Source organism: Hippocampus bargibanti, linkage group LG01, assembly GCF_051943395.1.
Source record: "Hippocampus bargibanti isolate YZ-2025 linkage group LG01, ASM5194339v1, whole genome shotgun sequence".
In the NCBI taxonomy this organism is placed as follows: Eukaryota; Metazoa; Chordata; class Actinopteri; order Syngnathiformes; family Syngnathidae; genus Hippocampus; species Hippocampus bargibanti.
Window position 1 is genome coordinate 33,057,543 of NC_142734.1, and position 26,782 is coordinate 33,084,324.

The 26,782-nt window shown below is 39.1% G+C and overlaps 1 protein-coding gene across 1 annotated transcript in view; it reads right to left on the minus strand.

The window, feature by feature from the left end:
* Positions 1 to 2,585: 2,585 nt before the first annotated feature.
* The window catches only part of ajap1 (adherens junctions associated protein 1), a 31,370-nt gene continuing 7,173 nt past the window's right edge, over positions 2,586 to 26,782 (minus strand). Inside the window, exons 2-6 of the mRNA XM_089004841.1 lie at positions 15,446 to 16,206; positions 7,697 to 7,784; positions 7,316 to 7,558; positions 6,084 to 6,219; positions 2,586 to 3,929 (exon numbers count right to left, since the gene is read on the minus strand). Coding sequence (XP_088860967.1) covers positions 6,147 to 6,219; positions 7,316 to 7,558; positions 7,697 to 7,784; positions 15,446 to 16,206 — 1,165 coding nt within the window. The 3' untranslated portion in view covers positions 2,586 to 3,929; positions 6,084 to 6,146. The remainder of the gene's footprint in view (positions 3,930 to 6,083; positions 6,220 to 7,315; positions 7,559 to 7,696; positions 7,785 to 15,445; positions 16,207 to 26,782) is intronic.

Sequence of the window (26,782 nt, forward strand, 5' to 3'; positions counted from 1 at the left end):
ATTGCTCATAAACATTGAACATGCGCCAGTTAACACTTGCCGATGAATTGACCCCATGCAAAGCAAACAAACAAACGCGGTACAAATCACTGCCATGCAAAATGTCAAATTTGAAAAAAAATGCTCAGGTCCACGCTATTAATAAATAAATAAATAACGTATAAAACTTCTCTTGAGGTGATGAACATGCTAGTTTTGAGCGGGTGGTATTTTACAAAAAAGTTAAAGCAACCCATGCAAGAAAAAAAAAGAAAAAAATAGCAGGCGTTCCATGACAAACCAATAGGCTCGCGCTGGCACCCAAAGACTCATCGGGCGATCAAAAGTTGACAGGGTGAGTTTCATCAAAGGAACTGCGACTATCTCAGCAGAAACTTCTTGACAGGCCATCTAATATTTAAATATTTCAGTTATTTTATCAATTATGTAACGGGCGGAAGACACACCCTGATATCACCATGACTTGCATCTTGGGAGGCACGCGCAGAGTTTCGGGTAAGGCCCGATTTGAAATCAAACCAAGAGTCTCCTTTTGATAAAAAGTTTTCCAGATTGCATCAGGGACACTTCAAATCTTATGTATGTGGAGTCGGCTCGGATTCATGTCGTACCCACATCAATCCAATCATCGTCTTTCACGATCACTCATTCGAAATTCCCGATTCCCTGTCGCCCTTGTCGGCGTAAATTCCGGTGACAAATCATACAGGATGTCAAAACAACATACAAGTGCGACAAATGAACGGAACGCCATTTCGTTTGGAATGTAATCGGATGGCTTCTTGGCAGCTACTGTAAGATGAATACCATTTATTGTCCATGTGACGAAACACGGTCTATCATCGTTTACACATCGGTGACAGGAAGTCATTGGTTTCCCAGCCGAACATGAGCACAGAAAAACTGAATAGATCTCCTCGCTGCCGCTTTTTTTCCCCCATCCCCCCTCGTCTTTTGCAGCGTCTACAGAAATATTATACTGGTGGTCTAAAGATATAATACACATACTGCCTGAAAGTGCAGGTAAGAAGCTTGGCACAAAGTTAGTTTTTGTGTTTGAATAAAAATTATCGTTATTACACATGTAAACAAAGACACTATCTCAGACCTAGCTTAAACCATTCCCCAGAAACGGGTGAGTTGTTGAAAAAAAAATACACAATGGTACAGAAATAGAAGCAAATATATAGAAAATACATTTACACATGTATAATATACATGTATTTTTCCTTTAGAACCATCTGTCTATTAAGATTAACACTCTTCATTCCAAAAATATATAGGTTATGTCAAAGAAGCAACTCGGCAGCCTGACACCAGTGAAGCTGAACTGGTCGATGTCATTTGTGAGGGTGGTAAATGGCGGTAGGGGGGGTTGTTAAAATAAAAGAAATGAAATTAAAATAATTTTGCGCCACAGTGTTTGCGTCCGAGGCCATCTGAGGGCCTCCTTCATAGCATTTACGCAGGATGATGTTTTAATCGAAAGAGGGTGGAGGGGGTTGGGGGGAAGAGATTATGATATATGGTCAAGGAATGTCTGTAAACCCAAAATCAGTTTGGTGACTTATGATGACTAATGGACTTCAGTCCACATATGTCAAGTGCTATCTACACCCCCCCTAAAAAAAACATGAAGATTTGCAGAAATGGAGTTGTGCTTTGTACAAACCAACAGCACATACAAAAGTAGCTTCCTGAACAGAACAAATGTAATCCAGCCCCCTCAAAGCTTTGTGTTTCACCGTTCAATGATTTGGAACTCGGAGGATCGAGAGAGTCTTAGGGTGCTTTCACATAAGCTACCTTTTGGTCCGTTTTGATCTAAATCGTGTTTGTATAGATTTGTTTAGTCAAGTAAGAACTCAGGTGTGGACCAGATCAACTACCACGTGCTAGACAAACTCGGTGCGGTTATGTTGGTGTGGAACAAATCTGCCAGTGTATTGACAAAGTGGTGATGCCACCAAAGGGAAATCTTCAGTTTGTCATGTCTGAAGTTAATTTTATTCGCAACAATCCCTTTCAGTACCACTTTCATTCGTCCATTTTCTGATCCACTTATCCTCACAAAGGAGTCTATCCCAGCTGTCTTCGAGCAGAGGGCTGGGGACACTCTGAACCGGTTGCCAGCCAATCATAAGGCACGCTGAAACAAACAATCATAGCACGGGACAATTTCGAATTTTCAATCAGCGTGCTATGCATGTTTTTGGAATGTGAAGGTACATGACATATGCATGGGGAGAACATGCAGACCCGAGAATCGAACGTTGCATGCTTGCATTGTGAGGCTGATAAGCTAATCAGTCGGCCATCAGCCCCCCTTTCACTTCACTTTCTAGGAAAATAAAACTGTATACCTGATTGTGTTCTTGTTTTTTTGTCTTTCTTTGTGTGTGTGTGTATGCATGTACGCATGTATGCGTTTATGTGTGTGTGTGTGTATGTGTGTATGTATGTATGTATGTATGTATGTATGTATGTATGTATGTATGTATGTATGTATGTATGTATGTATGTATGTATGTATGTATGTATGTATGTATGCATGTATCTATTTATCTATTTATCTATTTATCTATTTATCTATTTATTTTCGTGGACCAGAAAATGAGAAGTAAGGAAGCACACCCTCCTACCTTTCCTGCCTATGAATTCTGATATGAAGTTTCAAATACAGGTACTCTTTGTTCAATCCCCCAGAAGTTGCCAACTTTTGCTTCTTTGCAAATGACCATGATCGTGAGATACCCCTTTCCTTGTTTTACGTACCACTAATTATTTTATATGGATTCATAATATTGTGTAACATCACATTTTATTTTAAGCAAATTCATTTTCTTTTCTCCCAATTTTATGAATATTATACTTTGACTGGCTACGAAACAATGGTCTCATTTATGGAATAAACTCGGGTGTCACTCAAGAGGATTTCCTCTCGCAATTATTCTTCTTATTCATGTGAATAAGCACATCCCGATACATAAAAAGCCGTATCTGCTTGTAAGGCTCATTGATCGATTGCTGAATGATGAGAAAATGTAGAATTGATTCCATAACAGCTTTTGCGTTTCCATAACAAATCGTTCGAGGGAGTTGGACAGACCTGAGCCAGTTAAATGTCCTGTCCAGCTGTTAGCAGTTTGTTTTGTACAGTAGTTTCCCCCTCCTGAATCCGTCCATACATGGGCTGCTGTGAGATATGTTGCAGCATGCTTTTTAATAATAAATAAAAAAGACAGTTTCCAGTTATTCAAATAAGGGAAGAAAATCTCAAATGACCCTTTCATAAGAGTGGCAAATCCAAGGGGCTTTGAATCTGCGTGGTCAGGGGTGTGGCAGGGTGGTCTGTATAAAAATAGCACTGTTCTGTTTTTAAAATGGGACTTTATATTGTATTTTTCCTTCCATTCTTTCCCAGTCTATTAGAGTTTTACATAAATAACGACCATTTTCCAAAATACCTCTTAAAACTATCCAAATACAATTGTATCATTTCACAGTTCTTAAAAAAAAAACTACGACAACAACAAAAAAAAAATGCAGATACAAGGTTAATATAGCTCTCTTTGTTTTTGTCCATCAGTTGTCGTTACAGCTTCCTTCTATCCAGGTTGTGGCACATAGTGGCATTATTGGCACATTGTTCAAAAATTGAGTTCATCTTCTACCCACAGAAGCCCCTTTGGGTGCCTTTGTCAAATGTCAAACGCGTATCAATGATTACAGATACCAGTGATGATGATCCACACGTCCTGTGAATGTCCCAATGCGATTATCTGGTCTACATCTTCAAGGTGAAACATGGAGGGGGTGTGCACTGTGACTGCTCTGTTTGTCATCTCTACAAAAATAAATATCTTCACCAGTGTCCAAAGACAGATCACACTACTTTACAAAAGAAGCCGCTTGTGTCCATTTGGCTCCTGTGGAGATGTAAAGAATAAAAACAATTATAGTGATATCCCTAACTATGAACGTTTTTTCACATGAAAATTTCAAGTTGAAACGGCAGCAGCAAAATATTGCCTCATATTCTTAAAGAAAGTTCAGATTCAAATGGTAAAAATACAGTGTGGGCCACTATTCACAGCTCGGAGTCTTATAGCTGCGTTACCATTTGCTATAACTGAGCATCTTCCTGGCATCCCATTGGCTAATTGGGACATCTATCCCACGTGTCTATGGGTGTAGATAAATAGAAATGTGTTGATGCAGTTTCTTTGTCATTCACCCCTCGAGCCATGTGGCGCTCTGATAGTGTTAGGTAAAGTGAATCACCCAGAAAAAGTGTTCGCTAGTCCAGCAAACGCTCATTATGCTGATGTTTGCCTTGGACATTTTCGAAGGATTGTTAAAAGGCAACAAAAGCATAGGTCCCTGGATCAGTTCTTTAAAAGTCACCAGACAAAAAAAAAACATTCTAAGAGAGAGCATGAACAAAGAGGTTTAAAAAAAATGATGATGCAGTTTAAATAGAAATTGATACATTTCTATTATATACATTTAGGGATATATTTATTTTTGAAATATGGGAAGGGTTGGAACGAATCAGGGTATATACATTGAAAACATATCTCTACATACAACAGTTTTCTCGTTCTTCCTGAACCAGTAAATTTACCAATACATATCTCATTTTTGTATTGTATTGTATTATTAGCTGAGTTAAAAACAACATGTTGGAGCCCTGAATTGACTGCGACAAATGTATGTTCGCGATCAACAAGATGCTTTGCTCTCATGCCACCACCTGCTGGTAATCTGTTACTTTTTAAATATAGGTCAGTGGTATCTCGAATATCTTGTCTGACGACGTTTCCTTTTTCATGGGGAAATGAAATCATGTGTTGCTTTAATTTAACTGCGGTATTTAAAATGATTGATCAACAATATCCAGCTGGACTGCGTATTTGATGAATGTTGTTGACGACGGAGAAAAATCTATATCAATTTCAGGTTTATTTGATTTGTTCTTTTTGTTGAAATGTTTTTTTTTTTTATCATCACTTGATGAATGACATTTTGGTTCTGATGCTGTTTTGTGGCATATACGATTGAAAGACGAGGCTTTCTGACTATTTTTGGGGCTTTCTCATTAAGCTGGGAAGTGAAGATGGGCGGAGCCTGCTTCACACATGATCTCAACGACAATCAATTCAGGCACAGGAGCTACATGCCAGGCCATTTCCGAACTGTTCACATTTGCCTGTCAGTGTCTGATTTTTTGTTGTACATACAGACGCTCCCCTACTTACGAACATTTGAGTTCTGAACAACGGTACATACGAACTTTTTTGTAGTAACATATGTAGTATTCTCTCCAGTACATATCTTTATAGACCATATATTTTGGCATATATTTTATGAAATGTATATTTTTCAATACAAACCAATACAGGTTGCTTATACTAACCTTAAACATACATTTCATACAAAATATATCACTGAATCAACCTACAAACAAATTCACCTTACGAATGACCGTTCGGAACGTATCTTTTTCGTACATGATTGTCCCTCTTAAAACACTTTTGCTCTTTCTGTAACGCTTGAGTTCTTGATAGTTTCTCTCGTTTTATGTTTGCTGAAGTTTTTAGGCAGTAAGAATTTCACTTTCACTTTAGTATCTTTCATTTGATGAACTGGCTCTGCCTATTTACTGAAATGTTTATTTTTGTTGTTTATTTTGGACATTAACATTTTAGTTTTTTTTAGCATGTTGTAGTGAGATTTTCTGGTGTGCCTTTTTGTTCTGTTCTCTTTATTTTTTGTATTTTGTTTGCCCACTTTCGGGTTGAAGATTGAGCATACCGTACAATATTCCAACCATAACAATAGTTGATGTCATGTAAACGACCCACCCGTTTGAGTAATCATCTCTCTTTTGTCTCAAATGTATCAAAACATATTGAATCAACTATACGGCAACTTCTACGCTCCGTCCGAAACCCTTGACAAATTTTGTCTGTAGTAACCCAATCCTTTGACTGGAGAGAGGACAGTAAGACGCCCACAATAGTAAAATATCAAACGTACAGTAGAGTAACATCATTTTACAGTCACGATGCATTACCTACCAAAACGTGGATTGTGGAACCCTTTTTCCCCCCCAAAGGGAAGTGAACAAAGCCTTCAGCTTGTCAACAAGAGATCTCAAACCATTTCTCTGACACAAAGGCGACAGGAATCAGTTGTCTTTCAGATGGGGAAGGCCTGTGAGTTAAGTTGAAACATATTAGGATATTCAGTGCAATATTAAAGTAGTATTGTATCCGAAATATGATGACTGCATAGGTGGTCATAATCATTAAAGAATTGGGTCACAACAACCAAGCCCCCCCAAAAAAATAATGTGCCCATATTCACCAGCAGCACACTTTGTAGGCAGCGTGTTTAATTATTCAAGACACTTTGGACTGTTTGTACCAGATGAATTACTCTTCCCTCACTGCCAGCATAATAAATCTGTTGCAGGGCTTTGGATACAATAAGTAAGTGTGACCATCTTTGCATGCCCAGCAGCTCAGATGACAGAAACTGTTATCCCCTCTGACAGCGAATGCTGTTAAAGTGAAGAAGCTTCCCATCGCACGACACATACAATGGTATTAAAATCCAAAAAAGAAAGATTTCAATGTTACCCATGACCGCCACATTCATCCACAAAGCGAAATGTCTTCTAAATTGGAGTGAACTCCCTCTTCACCAATGCTTTACCGGCATTTGTGTTCTGGGATCTCTCCGTGGTAAACGGATAAACTTGGATTGAAGTCTTCGATTGCAGCGGTGACCGTTTGTTTTTATAGCGACTCAGATGTATTGCACTTGTCAACTATTATATTGAAGTTGACTTTTCTAAAATAGTATACCTGTCTGCAATTTCTATCAGGTAGAAAATATCCCCGTAGAGACTTCATAGCCTTTTTCACACACACAACAAAAGCAGCGGTGCCTGGTAGTTTCAATCATACAGTCGAGTGCGATTAAATGTACGGGGCATGTTGCTCAAATTTGCTTATTTTAAAGATTAAAGTGCGTCATATAATTTATGACATAGCAGACATGTTACCTCAGACTACTATTTAGCAAACATTAAGACTTGAAATTGAAGCTTCATATCATGCAAATATTGGAACTGGTTGATTGATTTTCAGTTGAGAGAATATCTTGTCATGTTGCAGCGTGACTCCATACAAAAAGAACGTGCGTTTCATTGATGACAAATCAGTCACATCATCTTCAACCTGGAAGATAACCTAGCCGAATGATTGAATAACAAATATATTTGATGGGTCCTTGTCTATTGTACCTGTTTCCATTATAAGCCGTCTTGTAGACGGGCGTCTGCTGGATCATCTCGTCAGTGTAGATCGGGACGGCAGTCCGAACGCACTCGTGAGAGCACTGCAGGTTGTCGTTGTAGGCAGTGAAGATATCCACCTTGCTGGGAACCCTGGCCGGGGTGAAATCTGTCAGGTTCTGGCAGCTTTCTTCCTGCTGGTGGATCTTACGCTGATGGCTATTGTGGCGGCCATTTCCTGACTGTGCACAGCTACAAAAACACGCACCAAAGACAAAAAAAATAAAATCATACCTTGTGCTTGAGGAGTTTAAAGGCCTATCTGAAGAAAGCAGTGAAGTGTTCTGAACATTGTTTTGCTAGGAGTAAAAAGAAAGGAGACTTTCCTACCAGTTTTTAAGGACAAGTGTTGTGATCAAGGCGGCAATAACCATAATGAGAGACACAGTGATAGTGATTATCTGATGAACTGCCAAACCTAAAATACAGTCAAGAAAGAAGAACAGAAAAAATATAATTAATAATTGAACACATGAAATAAAATCAAAATATAAAATCATCAGTGCTGTGCATAGGCCCGTGCAGTATTTAAACAAAATACATATTCACACGTATTCATTTCTATTCCCTCTCATTTCCCTCAGATCCTCTTCCTCCCTCCACCTCTGTGTGCCCCCCCTGCTCATATCAGCACGATGGGGGACAGAGCTTTCAGCTGCTCTGCCCCCAAACTCTGGAACTCACTTCCTCTCAATATTCGTAACATCGATTCTCTCACCTTCAAATCCCATCTCAAAACCCACTTATTTAAAATGGCATTTTATGTGTAGCTATATCTCTTGTTTCTATTTATAATTGTATTTTACTTATTGTATTGTATTTATAATTGTCCATCCATCCATACATTTTCCGTACCGCTTATTTATAATTGTATTTTATTTATTATTGTATCTATGCTTGTCTGTGACTGTAAAGTGTCCTTGAGAGCTTTGAAAGGCGCTTGTAATAAAACGTATTATTAATAATAATAATAATAATAAGAATAATCTGTACAGGAAGTACAAGAAGTACAGATGACGGCTGAAGAAACCTTTTCATCGATGGACCACTCCTGTACTACTGAGATCTTACACAGACGTATCAGGGTGACTCTTTTCAGTCCGACTTGAAATGCAGAAAATACGGCATACTATTTTGTGATTTTTATTTAGTTTTCTTTGATTCTACCTTTACCCCCCCCCCCTCTCTCTCTCTCTCTCTCTCTTTATCTCTCTCTCTCTCTCTCTTTCACACACACAGACACACTCCCACAAACACACACCAAGCTGACAATATCAACCGAAAAGGGAAATATTGTCGTTTGCATCATTAACACCTTGCACAAAGAGTAAATCTAATTTATGCTTCCACAATGTCAAACAGAACATACTCGGCATGCACGTCATAGACCTATCATGATAACATTTTTGTTGTATTTGTTTTTTTTTTGACATTTTTTTGGACCTTTTTGTTTGAGTGGGTCATTTGTGCATGTGCATAAAAGCTTACTGGGCACAATGACACATTGCAGCAGGTGACACACGTCAAGGGGAAAAGAGAAAGAAAAGAGCTATCGTGACGAATAGGTCTCAGTGGGCCTTCATACATCTCACCTCTCTGTCAACCAGTTGTCTCGTAAGACTGATCCAAGCCAATTTGTTTTTGGGAAACTCAAAAGGAAGTGCAGCTTAGTCATTTTGGAAAAGCTGCCAGGCTGGATAGCCCCCTCGTATTATAAACTTCACTGGTCCAAGTCAACCTTGGATAAATGATATGTACACTTGGCAGTCTTAACATCCAGCTGCAATCAGAAGTCCGTTGCCATAGAAAAGACAGATTGACCTCTGACAAGTAATTTGCATTTCCTTCAAAACTCTCTCTGGCCGTGACTGACGTCAAGGCTGTGGCCATTTATAAAGTAACATCTGTCCAATATCAGCCATAATAGAGCAAGGCTCTGACCTTGATCAATAGATGAGGTCCCTTCAGAGTAGAATAGCTTCATTTTATAAATGGTAGGGGAAGTAGTGGGCTACTGTATTTCAGGCATAGAGTAAAAAAATAGTGTTTTGTAAAATAACCAATGATTTATTCCGGTAGGGTGGGCTAAATAATATACAGTGGTACCTCTACCTATTAAAATAATTAGTTAAGAATATTCTTAACTAAACTAACTAACTAACTAACTAACTAACTAAACTAAATGTACTGTCTAAATGTAGATGCCTTTTCCATGTACTGTAAATGCACTTCTCATTTAAATACAAATTTCCGTAAAACAATCGGAACACCTCATGACATGAATGACAAGGATTTTACATAGGAACATATTCATCTATTGACACACATACTATTAATACTATTAGCCAATGACTGAGCAGTTCTTAGTGCTTTGTGTTCAGGAAACTCTGAATTGTAAACCATAGTCTATTTCTACCTTTTATATCTTAACATTTATTTTATAACAATATTTTCCTTTTGAGGCGTTTTGTAACTTCACACTTTTGTGTGAAGAGATGATCGTAAGTAGAGTTATCACTGTATTCTGTTGGTCATTGGAGTTCATCCGTCCATTACGGGCATACATAGAGAAACACAAATCCGCACTAATAATCACCTATGGACAAAATAGATTTTCCAACTAAGCTACCATGTCTTTGGAATGTGGGAGGAAATCGGACAAAATACAGGGAGAACATGCAACCCCACGAAGGTGGGCTCAAACACTGCACCTCTACACTCTTCGGCTGGCGTGCGAACTGTGCCACAGCTAGCGTAAATGTGCTAATAATTCTTCAATAAAATAAGAAAAAAAAACTTCTTTGGAGATACGGAAGAAACAGAAGGACCACTTGTCCTTGGTCTAGGTATGCATTTTATCCTTCGTGCTGGCTATCAGGTTGAAAAATCGATTTTTTTTTTGGCAAGCACCTTTCTTCAAAGATACTCAGTTTGGTAAAATAGCTGCCAAGTGAAAGAGGCAGAGAAGATGATACGGTAGATAAATATGGAGGGTACAGAAGATACCTCTGGGCAGCGAGCATTGCAGTTCCCAACAAAGCTTTCGTGGTGCTTTGATGTATGTGACAAAGGATGGTGGTGAAATGGATTATGGCCCCTCACTACTTAATTTAATAAGAGATCCATAGCATAATATCAAAATTCAAAGCGATATACCCGTGCAGGTTGTATGATATACCCGTGCAGGTTGTATGATGGTTGAAATACATTACCTGTTCAATGAAATGATAAAAACAGGGTACACATTTAAACTGCCAAAAGAATAAATGTATGTATTGGATTGGATTGGATATGCCTTTATTAGTCTCACAGTGGAGAAATTTACATTTACATGTATGTATGTATGTATGTATGTATGTATGTATGTACGTATGCACGCATGCACGTATGTACGTATGCATGTATGTATGTATCTATCCATTTATGTATTTAATTATGTATTTATTAGTTTAGATTGTCTCTGGATGTGATCATAAAAGAGAATGGTTGTTTGTCTGTGTGTGCATGCTGTAATTAGCTTATTTTGTACACCCACTAGACAAAATAAAATTCAATAAATTGTACAAAAACTTTATTTTCAGTGCAGTTGCCAAGCAATGTGTCTAAAGTGTCAAAAAACTTTCATTTTGTGAAACTGGCTGGCTATCAGCGTGTAATTGCAGGCGATTGTTGTAAGAGACATTTGGAGCTAATGGTGACAACACCCACGCAGCATCGCTCATCAAGCCGATGAACAATGTGGGGAACGCCTCTTATCTTTTAAATGTTGATGGAACTGAAAGAAACACCTCACAACCATTTGAAATACACAGAGACATATTTAATACAGCCAACACTCTCCCACAACCAGAAACCTTGACAGGACAGGTGAGGGGGAAGACAGACTGATGATAGTTAGGAATTGGCAATTAACGTTGGTGTCAATCTAGACTGATTTCCACTGAGCCACCAGGCAATCTAAAACACTTACTGAATGAAGGACAGAGTGCTGAGAGAAGCAGAGTAAAGAGTGGGGGCAGAGAGATGAGGGAAAGGTTGAAGGGGGTATCAGAAACAATTGCTTGACAATGCATCACTCTTGTTGTCAAAGGCATCACTGAATAATTCAGTCAGTCTGGATGGAAAACTCTTTAAAAATAAAAGGGAGGCCATAAAGAGGAAGCGGGGGTGTATTGGACCGTTGTAGGTGTCTATAAGAGAATAATATCTGTCATTTATTGAATATACCGTATTGTTGTTCTATACCACTTTTCTACGACCAATATGTATATATACATATATAAGTATAGAGAGAGAGAAAGAGAGACCACTTTTCTATGACAAAGAAAAAAAAATCTATAAATATATGTTTATCTCTCTCTCTCTCTAAATATATATATATATATATATATAGAGAGAGATACGTATACAGACAGAGAGAGAGAGAGAGAGAGAGAGCGATACAGAATGGATATATACATATATATACTGTATATACGGATATAACTGACAGATATAGACATATCTATATTGTTTTATTGAAGAAAATTCAAGATAGTAAAAAAACTGCATTTAATATATATATATATATATATATATATATATATATATATATATATATATATATATATATATATATATATATATATATATATATAAAAATATAACATTTCAAGAGAGTTTTTGTCATGGGAAGTTTATTACTTTAACTGGTTAACAGATGGGCATTGGAATGCCATTTATCTTAAATATTCCAAAAGGCTGTACGGTATTTCCGATTTAATCGTGGTTTCCCCCCCCCCCCCCCCAAAAAAAAAAAGAAAAAAGACGGCATCTGGACCTCTCTTGCTCAAGGCGGATATGTCAAGCCATGAAAAAGTTGCTGAGCAAAGGACAGACAGTGAAAGCATCTGCACACTCCGGTCTCTTCATGTCCTCTTGGCTGGGTGTAAATCGTGGAAAAGGGGGTGTGACTCGCCTTGCCTGTCAAGCGGCATCAGCATTTCAGTCTACATGAAATACCCGGGAGAAGGAGATTGATTTTTCATCCACTTTAAATCGTCAATACTGATCATGGGGAAATGAATTGGACTGCCACGGTAACTGCAGTAAAAGTAGTTTGTGTCTTATCATGTTTTTCTAAGAGGTTTAGTAGTATGTTTTCGCAGGCCATTGCACATGTTATGAGAATGTTACATTTCAATGATCAGTGAATGTCATTCTTTCAGCATTTAACTCCTGCTACACTTTGCATTAATTTTAAACGTCCTCACATTGCTCCACTCTCAACACGGCATTCATTTCGTGACTCTTTTCATTTCACTCTACCCTCCGGTCACCTCGACACTCCAAGGTTGAAAAACAAAGGTGAAACCCCACAATATATTACAAACGCCACTATTATTTGCATTTATATTACCATTTCACGAGCATTTAGCAAGGGCCAAATGATTGCAAGTTCTTTTCCTGACAGTATTTTCAATCATCACTTTATTTACGACAGTCCCAACAGCGCCGTCGGTTCAGCATTCAGTGAGTCGGCAACACAGCCATTCAGAATTATCAGGAATCATCCCAGAATATTAAAAAAGTGCTTTAGGACGCCCTTAGTGGTCATGTATAAATTAAGATTACGCTTTATTTGTTTTAATAAATGATCATCCTTTTTTTTTTAGTTTCTCTTGTGTTCGCTTTATAGTAATTTAGTTTGCAGCAGCAGGACTATGGGTCGGCTCTATCCAGCTTGGTCCGTAATTGTTTACAAAATCCTCTGCATCTGTTTGGTGCTTGTAGATTCATTGCCATTTCTATGTTCTCTGTAACCGTGTTTTAATGTGTGTTTATGTATTTATTAATTCATGTATGGATTTATTTATTTACGTTTTTATTTATTCGTGCTGTTCTTCAGTTTTTTTAATGCCTATTGTGCTGTTTAAGTGCATTTCGTGACAGTCCTTGATTGGAATTAATTTGCAAAATTCACTCTTGGATTTTTTTTTTTTGTGTAGGACAAGTGTAGCCTTTCATATTCAGATTGTCAAACCCTACAACCCCGACTACATGGTTTAAAAGCAATATTGAAATAAATAAATAAATAGCACAATAGCAAAATGTGCCAGAACAAATGTCACGTTGCGGCTACACTATTATGCTCTCACTATTAATGTCAAGAAAGAGCTCGGACGTCAGAATTACAGATGCAAAAAAAAGGGGTGGGGGTTTCACAGAATTTGGGGGTTTGTGCACTCAGCACCCGCTCTCCCAATACATCCCAGACAAGTATAAACACACAAATTAGATGCATGCTTATTCACTGAGACAAAGCATATTAATGACTTTCATTTGTGCTGACTGCTGATGTTATTCATGAGTCAGTTTGACTCATGCAGATTATTTAGTGCAAGGGTGAGTGCACATACTGTAATCTCACAGTTACTGAGAGCCTGACTAATTATGATAAGTACTTTTCCCCCCTAACTTTATGTAAAGTTAAAAGAAGTATTTAAAAACTGCAGTTTTGAATTAAACAAATCAATTGAATGTCTTTGGAAGATTTTAGACAATGATAATGTGACATTCAGCGGGGGTTTGCCATTGATACCAAATGTGTTGGATAACAAACAAACAAAACAGACCACAAAAAGCAGGGTGAATAACGTTTTTTTTCTTCTTAATTTACAGATACATAGTTCAATGGATAAAACATGATGAAACTCATTTAGGTGAATACGATTAGGCATGTTATGTGCACCATATGAGAGAAAACGCTTGGAGAAAAAGAGGAATGTTTAGACTTTCTTTTGCTTAAATAGGGCACATCAAACTGAAATGCACGGTGCATTTTTAATCAATACCTTGAAATATTTAGCATGGTAAGGAAGTTGGCACTGTGTTATATCGATATATCCGATATCGATATAACGAGACTTTACTGTATTTGAAAATAAAAATTTCCTAATCCCACATTTTTATTACCCTCTGCACTAAAATGTCATTTAGTTACATCAGTTAATAGAAATAATTTGAATACCACATTTCCCACACTATAAGGCACACCCAAAAACATTTGATTTTTATGACTGGTTAAGAGACTGTCTCAAATGTCATCAATGTGCCTTATAATCAAATGAAAATCATATATGAATTCTTGGTTGCATATTTAAAACACAGACGTTCTACAGTTTACGAACATTCGAGTTACGAAAAACGGTAGACACGAACATTTGTGTGAGTAGTGCATGTCGATAAATGTTCGGACAGAGATCCTGTCGTTACATTTTGTATTGCGCGCCTTTTTCCGGCTGAGCTTGCTTGCGATTGGCTGCTTCACGCACACGCATTTTGCCAACAAGTTCAGGCCCCGATCTGCCGAGGTTGCTTATGATTGGCTGCTTAGAATATTTGGGCGGGGGTTTGGGGGGAATCCCTCTTCCCAGTTGACGCTCCAGGACGCAATGCATAAGTAATGTCTGCTGGCACGTAATTCGGTAATTACCTGCCAGCAGGTTCAGTCATGGTTTACTGAAGACCCAAGGGTATATGTCGTCATACTACAGTAGGTGTGAATTTATTTCACGACTGTTAGAGCGTCTGTGTTTTATACTTCCCTGTTCAGTGTTTGGCTTAAACATACATTCCATAAAAAAATATAGCTTACGGCCAAATTCACCTTACAAACGATAGCTCGGAACGTATCTCGTTCGTAAGGTGGGGAGCGTCTATATCAAAATATCACGTGCTTTGTGCTTTTGTGAAAGCTCTGTGTAAATAAAACGGCAATTGTATTGTATTCCCTTTAGGATAGCTCTATCTAGTGAATGCATAGCGTCACAGCAGCCACTATTGTAGCTTCTATTCTATATGCCTTATGATGCGGTGCGCCCTATTCATGAAAACAGTTTTAAAATAGGCCACTCATTGAAGGTGGGCATACAACCTGAGGCGCCTGCAGAAAATACGGTAAACTATCCACAAAATGAGTGGAAATCCTTTGTCTCATATTCGTCCAGTGCAAACAAAGTCACCCAATAAGATGCAAACAGCCGACGGGGCTGAAAACAACAGTACGGATCGATAAGAAAATGGCTGGAGATATCTTACCTGATGTATCTCCATATGGCTTTGGTGGCTTGACAGTCTCCCCAAAGCTGTTTGTGGCCTTTGTGGTGCTGAGCCTCTTGGGTTCCAGTGTAGTCAACATAATAAACGTCCTTTGGGATAGCCTGGTAGTACTGCTAGTGGTTGTAGCCACCGTGGTAGTTAAAACCCGGTTGGGCAGGTTACCTTTGGGCTCTTGTTTACCGTCCTCATCTATACTATCTGTGCCTGTTGGTCCCCAGTCAATAAATCCGGCCACGGTGGTAGTCCGGCCTTCCTGAGACTTGTCGAAGCTCTCCCATTTGAGCTGCCTTCGGGCTCTGAGTAGCAACCTTGCCGCATTTCCCCTGTTTGCTCTGGAAAAAGCCGCTGGAGATTTCGCCACGACTGCCTCGCCCATCTCCATTTCAGAGTACGGCAACCTGCATTCCTTACATGGTGCTGGTCGTTTATGCAGGGCCTTCCGAGGCTTTTGCGCTGCAACCTTGGGCCCTATCCTTAATTTATTGTCTTGGGGTGGTGGGATAGGGCTCAAAAGCCTGCGCGCCAAAGGGCTCACCGTTCTCCAATGGATGGTATTCGGTGTATCCCAAACAGGCTGCAGGCGAGGTCTTGAGCGAGGCACCGGCTTAGGCATGAGTTTGAGCGCCAAACCTTGACTGAGAGGGCTGCCAACGGAGAAGTCCAAGGTCATGTGGGTCATGGCCAGTAGAATCCACACCCGGTGCCCCACACAGCCGCCTGGCTTCAAAGCAGATGGACTGCTGATAAAAGAAGACATTCAAAGAGGAAAGTCATTTGAGATTCAGGCTGCACGCTACCTATTAAAACCATTGAAATTTGATAAGTAAAGGTCTATCATTTAGATTAACGTGTCTATTTATCCTTCATTTAAACGGCAAGTTTCAGTCTGTAACTTCGACTCAATTAAGCCGCAATATTAATTAGTTTCACTGAAACCCACTTGAATTAAAGTGTAAAGGTCAGACAAAGTGAATGTACAACACAAACGATGATGGCTTTTCTCCTTTGACGTTTTGCATTTGGAATGTCTTGAATTTCCAGATGCGTATATATGAACCCCGGGATAATTAAAGCAACACGTGAGAACATTCACCCTTTACCTAATCCTCATTTCATGCCTTAGTTACTGCAGACACATAAAGCATATGTTTCCCAGAGGCTAATTATAAAACCAAAGGCATCGCGATCCCCAGTTGAGGTAGCTTTCCGTGATATACCTGCAGCATAGAAAACAACCTCACGCACGTCATAGAAATCTTGATCCAAATGGACGCTTTCATAAACAAATACTTCCCTTTTTTATGTTTTTAGACAACGACGACGGCCGCCCGGCAACAAGGATGCATTCCATGCATGATTTAATCAAGTATATCTTGCGTCTATTCTTCAACATATTCGGATAAAGCTTGTGGATGATTTGATTTGGAATCACCGCATTGATTTGAGTGAACAAGCCACGACATTGCAAAACTATGACGCGGTCGAGGGTTTTATTTGACACTTGATTGGAGGTAATACTTTTATTTTAGTTACACGTTTGCCGAAGCCTCACTGGCACTGCCAAACCATACAACTGGCTCCCAAATAGAAACGGCGGAGAGGAAAGTGCAAGTACGCTGCCTGATAAATAATTTAAGATGGCATTTTAATTGAGCCATAAAAAGATAACTGATGTGGTCACGACACAGCAGTGACAAGGTCGACATATTGTTGACAAGTATAATTAGTATTTCAAAAGCTTCAGCCCTGACCTCGGCTGAGATCCTGGCAGTCATCACAATGGAGGTGACGGTGTTTGAAGAAGAGAGACGAATTAAGAACCGTATGGTTGACAAAAGACCAGAGGAAAAGGCGCCGGGTGAGATTTTTACAAAACATCTGGTGTGTTTCATAGACTGTGCCCATCAGTGTTTCATGCTCTCAACATATTAATAGTAAAACTATTAATATGATAAAAAAAACACATCCTTTTAAATAAGCAGTGCACAAAGGTTCATAGATGGGTTGCTGTATTAAAATACTATGTTGACTATCTGAGTGATTGGTAGGTGGAACAGTCGTTTCCAAGCCAGTGAACGGATATTTATTTTTGTTGAACATCCCCATGTAACAACACCCACTTCTGGGATATAAGTGGAGGGAATCCGTACTGTAAATTAAGAAGTGCAAGAAACCTTTTGGGTTAAAGATGAAATGTCTTCAGCTAACTTGCTGACTTGAGTGAACATTTGCAAACGACCTGTCAAGTCTACCTGTATTTTACTCTAAGTACACTTGTATTAAGCAAGTTAACCTGATTAAGTTAAAATCATTTGTACGCCTTGTTTTTGGGCTACTGTACAGCCATTAGCAAAATTCCAGAAGCTGGCAACCAATTCAGGGTGTCCCCTGCCTTGTGCCCGAAGACGGCTGGGATAGGCCCCCTACGACCCTAATGAGGAATAGGTGGGATGGAAAATGGATGGATGGATTGATCTCTCTCTCTCCCTCTCTCTCTCTGCTCGTCTCTTCTTTAATGTGGCCTAATGTCAATAAATTTACAGCCATTAGCACTCTGTAAAAAAGGTCAATTTTAGCTTGTTTTAGAGTTGTTTATTGACACCCGAGTTGATATTAACCAGTAATAAAATAAAAAAGACATTTTTTGTTAGTTTTAGAGTTATTTGTTGATAATTGAGTTGATATTAACCAGTCATAAAAAAGTAATTTTTTGCTTGCTTTAAAGTTGTTTATGACACTTGAGTTGATATTAGCTCATTTACTGCCAGACGTGCAAAAATGTGTCCAATCCAGTGCCAGGTTTTTTGTCATTGTCACTTTCAATCCAGGACCCAAAGAAAATTGAGTTTTAGGACTACATAAACAGTCAATACAGCGTTAGAAATCTTAGACTCTCTTCTTTAATCAGAAAAAAAGTTAATTCCTAAGTTATATGGGTCTGGAGTTATCTGACCTTGAAATTAGGGCAGCTGTCCAAAATACAATGCAATACATACATTTTGTGTTATGTCGCGCTTTAACAGCTGAAGCTGTAAGAAACTGTTTACATGGAAAAGAGTGAAATGCTGCCTCCTTGTGGAAGGGAAAAACATTGCCAGGGGGCTGACCAGCGCTTTATCGGCACTCCCAGCAAGATGGTCCATGTCATATTTTCAATTGCAGAATACATTTGTGAATGACAGTGAATGAGTTCACCAGTAAACTAAACATACACAAAGAGAAAAAAACGCATATGGAGGATATACGAGAAATATGTGTTTTAGAAATACCGCTAGTGATGTAAAACCCTATCAGCAGAACATAGTGGCTAAGAATGGGTACTTCTATGCCGCACAACCCCTCTCAAAGAATGTTTTCAAAACACTGCATCACATGCACTTCTAGCTAACGTATCCCTACTGACAAGTAAATACAACAATGAAAAACAAATTATATTCAATGCGGTTCAGTTTCCACTTTCTTCCTCTGGTCTTTCATCTGATGTAATTTGCATGTGTGCACCGCATTTCCCCTAAAGAGGCCAAGGCATGCACACAGCAGGAACGGCACACTTCAATACAAGGTACACAGCAGGGACAGAACAGGGTGACTGATGCAATAATAAAGAAATAACATAGTAAATGGATCATGGAATTCATTTTGAACATTTTTATCCTTCAAACCGTCCATTTTAGGTTCTATTTATCATCACAAGGGTAGCGCGAGGGTGCCTGAGCCAATCCCAGTTGTCTTCGGGCAGTAGGTGGGGTACACCCTGAACTGGTTGCGAGCCAATCTCAGGGCACATATAGACGAACGACCACCCGCGCTTATACTGACAGGTAGGGGCAATTTAGAATGTTCCATGAACCTGGCATGAATGTTTTTGGAATGTGGAAGGAAACTGCAGTACCCAGAGAAAACCCACACAGGCCCGGGGAGAACATGCAAACTCCACAGCTATTTATTTTTTTTTTTTTTTTTGCAATTTTATTGTTTTCACCCTACACAACCCCCACACTCCCCTCAAAAAAGAAACACAAAGAGACTTATTCAACAGACATCAGGGGGTCATCATTTAATAGCATGTCTAATATTTTAAGCCCATACGATAAAAAAAAAAAAACATTGCATGTGTACAGTACAGATGAAAGCGAAAGACTAGTATGTATTAGCGATGTGAGCATAGCAGTTTGCTTTCTGATGCAAATGGGTGCCCGGTGTCCTACTTTTTGAGCACATGTTCCATCATACCGTCATTACCAAGTGTAAGTAAAAAAAAGTTAAGCCTCAACAATACGGTTGGAAATCCTTTTAGTGCAGATTGTGATGTTCCCTGTTTCGGGAGGACAGGGTCACAAAACATAATGGCGGTGAATACTCTTGGTGGAGAAAAAGACATGGGTTTCGTTTAGAAAGCCACGTTTGGAGCTGAAAACTCAGCTCTGGTGGAGTGAGGACAATTCCTATTTGTGATGATGGCAAGATTGGGATGGTTTAAATTAAGCAAAGGGGTAGAAGATAATAATAATAATAATAAGAAGAAGAAGAATGGATTTCATTTATAAGAGCCTTTCGGAACTCTCAAGGACACTTTACAGTCACAGGATATTTTTGTCTGCGGGTGAGCAGTGGCAGCCACGCCTCCTAATTAATCAGAATCAGAATCATCTTTATTGCCAAGTATGTAGAACACACAAGGAATTTGTTTCCGGTAGAACACGCTGCACTAGTATCGTCGTCAAAAAAACTGCTAAGTGGCACTATACAGTTCCATTAAGAATCTAGAACTGAATAGTTAACTGCAAAATAAAATATGAAGTCACAGTTGGGTGTCAGTGTTAGGGAGGAGGAGGCTCGACTTTGATCTTTGTGTTTAAGATTGAATCTTTGGCAAAGAAAGTTGATTTGATGTGGTGCCAAAAGACATTTGCGATGAAACAATTCCTCGTTTTAATGGAATGGCCAAATGTTCCAAGGCAAGCAGCAGGTTAGTTGCAAATATTTTCAGCATTGATCAAAATTTTATGATGGCTTGGCTTTGTATTGGATCAAAAAATATAGTTTTTTGGGGGTTTAGTGCTTTACAAACAAAAAAGTGAGAACAGACCAATTAGCTGAAAGGCTCAGGTGCTTCACATCATGAAGAATGAAATGAGTCTCTCTAGTTAGCTTCACAACAAAATGCTGAACTAAAGGAAGGGTAAAAGATGACAAATGTTTTCATTTTTTTTTAACTGTTTTACATGAGAGGATATTATCTCTTGTAACCATTTTTTAAAATGTCTGTGTGAATAATCATTGGTCTTTGTGATGCGCGAAGTGAGCCAAATTGGAAGTTGAGTGCTTTGGAAATCTCAGGACTGACACACATGAGGGAAAATAACTATCCAGTTGTTCTTTTTGCTTCTTGTAAACATTACCTCGTGGATTTCATGTACAGTAAAGTCTCGTTATATCGATATTCAAGGGAGTCCGAAAAAATATCGATATAACCAGGACTATCGATATATCCGACCCTGTTTGCATGTAATTTTCTCCGTGCGTGCATAGAAATAGTATCGATATAACCGGGACTATCGATATATCCGATATCGATATAACGAGACTTTACTGTAGATATGATCAGCTGACACTTGTATTCTTCCAAAGGGATACAAAAGAGAGAATCATGGCCTGGAACTGTCATTACACTGCATCTGAGATTAATTGCACAGTCTTCTTGACGCCACTACGATCCAGTTTTTACACATCCGAGTCCTGGCAGTTTTTTGTCGCTGTTCCTCCGCCATATACCCTGATATATACCCAATGACAGGACAATTATAGACGAAATTAAAAAAAATGACTCTCACGTCAAGAATTTTCAGTTAAATAAACACCAAAACATACTGGATGGATGTGATTTCAGTCAGTTAACGCCCAAGCGCTAACGATTGTCGTCAGTGGCCTCTGAAGTTCCAGATTTTTAGAGGACGTCCCAAAGGGAGTTGGCACAAAGCACCAATGGTGTTAATCTTGCACTATGCTGTGCAGTGTGATTGTTGTGATTGTTTACATCACACTGCACTGCATCACTAATTCATCATTAGAAGTTGTGATGTACGTCGTGTATAAGTGTGTACAATCTTCCTTGCAACACTGACGTGGAGAGCCACTTTAGCATCTAGTCATAGTGTAATTTTCGACCATAATCCGTTTCAGAAGGCTGTTTGAAAAGTGATTTGCTAGAAATCAGAAACTATTTTATTAGCCCATTATTATGGGCTAATACAGCATGCAGAAATAACAAATAAACAGTCATGTTTGCTTAAATCACAACAAAGTCTTCTGCTCTCGATGAACGTTGCATAAGGAAGAGTCTCTTCCTCATCTAAGGAAGTCAAGAGGAGTCGAGTGGCGTTTTTGGGTTTTGTTTTGTTTCGTTGAAAACAGATTTTTGGTCGTAATCCAAGACGTAAAAATCTCAACGTTTCTGGTTGAAAACTGGTTTTGTAAAGACCAGAAACGTTCGTAAACAAAAGCACAACTGCATTTAATGATCAGTAAAAAGCAAATATAGATGATTCAATACTGTCCTACCACTGTCTCATTACAATGACTGTCATAGATCGAACCCTATATATATATAATTAAATTAAATTAAATCAAATTAATGAATAAATAAGTCATTGAGTGGATGATTAGATAAACAAATGAATAAATAAAAAATAAGTCAATAAATAACGTTAAAAAATAATCATATTAATATTATTATATAATATTAATTATTTAATAAACAATATTAATTAATTGTGGGAGCCCTAATGTAAATATAATTTCATTAATTCGCTGTAACTGGACACCATCTTGCTTGCTTTTTCAGAATCTGTAACAGAATCATCTGTATTGGCCAAGTATGTAGAACATACAAGAAATTTATCTGAGGTAGAACACACTGCACTAGCATCATGAAAAAAAGACATTGAATGGAACGGCTCCAAATGACAAATTTGTGTTGATGGGAGAATGCATGCGTACAGAAAATCAAAAAACAAAAAAAAAAAAAAAACGGTAAACAGTACAGAGTAACCCAAAATTATCAGGAGGTACTTTCTTTCTGACTCTTTGTGTCACATCAGATCCCAGAAAAAATAATCTCTGCAGCTAATTAGATATGGCGCCCAATTATTGTCTATTGTACTGTATCCTTGGCCCACTTCTACTGTCGGCATCACACTGTGATCACTTGTGTGGAGTCGTGCAAGCCTTTAATTAGAACCTGTCTTGAGTTTGCAGAAGGGATGATGCTTCAATTGGTGGTCTTCCCACCATTTGGGGCGGGAGGGTGGGGCGCTGAACGAGGCCTATCTTTCGTATATCGCATCGCCTTGCAGCCCGAGGGCTGTCACCGCTATCAGCGTCGTCTTGACAGCCTCACCGCTGAGTCCACATCATTTTCTAACCCACACAGACATCCAGAGGTCCCCGAGTGAAGGTGACTCCGATCCTGTTAAAAGGCAGATTCTCTTTGCTAGACGGGATTTCGGAGTGAATCAATGATTCAATAGCTGCTTTGTTTTATCTGTCAATGGGGCGTTTTCATGTCGGGGGTTTCGCGAATGGAGTCAGGCTCTTGCTAAGATTTCAGCGGACCTTAAATAACTAGCGATGTGACTCGGAGTAGCATTAGCAATTGATAATGTGTTTATGTGCTTGATTGTGTTTCCTTTCTCTCTCTCTCTCTCTCTCTCTCTCTCTCTCTCTCTCTCTCTCTCTCGCTCTCTCTTATAGTCGTTGACTCTTCCTCTCTTTCAAACACACACACACATCCATAAATGTCACTTTGAGAAGGAAAAAAAAAAGCCTACTGTGAAAAAAAAACCGCTACAACTTTAGTTGAGGAAGTCTCAAACTATAGTGGGTTGTTTTCCCTGATGGATTCAAACAGAAACAACAGAAGGTGTAAAGAGAACTTTCCGAAGATATTGCAAGAGTGATGGATAGATGTTATCACACACTTTTTTTTATGTAGTCGGTTCAGACCGCCATACTTCATAAAGTTACGATTCCATTAATCTTTATAATCTTAAATAATCACATTCGGATGGAGATTTGCCAATCACCACCTTATTCTCACTGTTGCAATCATACAGAATTATGTGATCGGCCAAGCTGAATTTTTGATTCCATTCATCCCATTAAGCATCCCAAGAGACAATGATGTGTTGTCCTAGTTGTGTGGCTATGCGCGAAAATGGTCATTATTTACATCAATGACAGCTTTACCGGGTAACATCAGAGCTGCAGAATCTCCCATTTTCCTTTTACAGCAAAATAACAAGGTGAAGCATCATTATTTACTTTACTTTTCAAATGTGAATGTGTGTCAATGTTATTGTACGCTGCAATATTTTTGTTTATATTTGTTATATGACACATTTCACCATGACTGTATTCGTGGTAAGCCGTGGAGGTTCCTCTGTTTAATATTTATTTATAACAGCAATATAATGGCACATTTTCTACAAGTGAATTGAGGATATAGAAGAATGTAACAATCATTTTCTTTGGCCTCTCAGACATTTTTCCGATTGAAAATGACCGTGGTGTATTTCATTTATAGCCAAAATATCTAATGATTATTCCCCCCTCCTCCTTTCCACCTTAGAAAAACCTTGATACACTCACACTTCTCTTGAAATGCCTCTGGGAGAATGAGCGTGTGGGTTATGGCTCCTTTTATGTCTTACATCCCGAGAGATATTCCTAAGTATCGCCGATTGTTGTTATGCTTGATTGAGCAAACTCAAAAGTTCCTTGAAGAAAGCATGAGTATGCAGGAAGAATAAAAGCGAGACTGGTGAGCGCTCATACATTTCACTTGCCCCCTAATTCTGCCAGCCTCGAGGACAACCACTTCACACTGGGGAGAAGATTTAAAATAGAGCGACTGAGACCATGCGTTGATATTACCCGAAGACAGCAATAGAGATTGGGGGAAAAGAGAGACCAAGGAAGGAACGAGACAGCAATCTTTGCCCTCTGGAGGAGAGAAAGTGGAGGAATTCTCCGATAACATCCAGGCCAGAGAACAAGGGCACTTCTCCTTTCACGGCTCACAGTGAGGGCGGATAGGACCCTGCCGGCGAAGAAAGCCGCATTTGACTGCTTCATCAAATTATAACAATGGCCCCACGAGTGTGAATACAGAAAATGGCATTGGGGCATGGCAACAGAAACATGCAGGGTAGACAGTTGAGATTGGTCTTTGAACTCACTGTGATGATGACTTGAAACTTTTAATGTATTTATAGATATAGATATAGATATAGATATCAGAATCAGATATCAGAATTAGAAAACCAATTAAAGGTTTTCTGATTATATCTATATAATGTATGGATGTGGATCGATCGTTGGATGGATAGATCGATCGATAAATGATGGGAGGGAGGGGTTTATTGGATGGTTGGATGGATGGATGGAAGGATGAATGGAATGAAAGAGAGAGAGAATGAGATCCATCCATTTTCCATCCCGCTTCATTAGGGTCGCGGGGGATGCTGGAGCCTATCCTAGCCGTCTCCAGGCACTCGGCAGGTTGCACCCTGACTTGGTTGCCAGCTGCTGGAATTTCGCTAATGGCTGTACAGCAGCCCAAAAACAGGACGTACAAATGATTTTAACTTAACTTGCTCAATACAAGTGTACATACAGTGAAATACATGTAGACTTGACAGGTAGTTTGCAAATGTTGACTCAAGTTTTGAGGGATCTCTTGTCCTCGTTAGCTGAAGACATTTTATCTTTAACCCAAAAGGCTTCTTGCGCTTCTTAATTTACAGTACGAATTCCCTCCACTTATATCCCAGAAGTGGGTTTTGTTCAACAATTAAGAGAAGACACTGTTAAACGATTATCACAGACGTCTCTGTTATGTTACACATTGTTATTCATTCTGTTCGTGCTATCATAACTTGGGTATATTACGAGCCCATTAGGCCATAAAACACTCTCTAACCTTCCAAATGACGTCTTTAAAAAATTCATAGACATATAAACAAATATAAATAAATAAATAAATAAATAAATGACACTCAGTCAGAACAAACATAACCAAAGGATAAGTAACATTTTCTTTCTATACCCCTCTTAATTTCTACCTTCCTAAATTGTCTGTACAAAACATACCCTGAATATGAATCCGAAACGCTTCTGACCTTAATAAAATCGCCGTGGGAATTTGTTTTCACACCCAAGCCCAGTCTGTTAACAAAATGAGGGCAAACCAGTGCCTCTCTGCCCTTGCCAATTCTATTAATTTGGGAAAGCAGCTTGGAGAGAGCGTGACCCAGAATAATCACCTTTGCCAAGGGGTGCACTCTGGTTTACTCGTGCTTGATTAACACAAGACAACTCTATCAGTGATGGGATTTCTTGGATTTCACTAAACGCAATGTCTAATTTGGGCTTTCTTATGGGTTGGGAAAAATAATCGATTCTTAGATGCAATCGGGGGCTTAGCACTACATAATCCCCATGCAGGACCCCCGCCACGCTTTCGTCAACAGGGGTGGGATATAGGAGGGTGGAGAAGGGCGGCATTGGCGTGTATTTTTGCAATCAAAAACTATCTGGAATTATTTTTTGGTCGAGGGGTGAGGACGGGGGGCATTTGTGTAAATTCTAATGATATTGAAGTTTTAAACACATTCATAGAGGCATAGAAATGATTCTGCAATTGTGAGCTTGAATAGTGATTTACAAATGAGCAAAACTCTTTCGTCACAATGACATTTATTGTCCACTTGCTAGCACAATCGAAGGAAACAAAACAAGACGGCATCTTGGTGAATGGTTCTCCTGCTCCTATTACTGTGCCCCCAGTGTCAGAAACGTCTGCTGTCATATCCGACCTTGTGGTCCCAAATGCTTTGTCAGATTTTTCCGCCGTCCAAAGCCATTCTCTGCTCGGTAACTCGCCCTGGACACCACCATTTTGGACGACAATTTAAGGAATCTTCCCCGCTCGTCTGTCATTCCCCTTGCCCACCATATTATCATCCTTGGTTCCCATCAACTACCGTTTTAGTTGGTGATTAAATCATTATTACAGTACTACATTATCACCAGCTATTATCCAAGAGTCTAAGCAAAGGTCATAGTAAAAATTCTGCCTGGTATTCTTGACTCTCTACTACCATTTATCTCCCACCTCATTTTCCACGTAGGGACAAGCGAGACAGTCGACACTCTGAGCTGACAAAGAGATAATTCAGACCCTCTTTGCATTGTTAAGAACTTGCGGGCTGTCGGGCTGGATACGCCACATTCTACTGACACTATCCCGCGGCA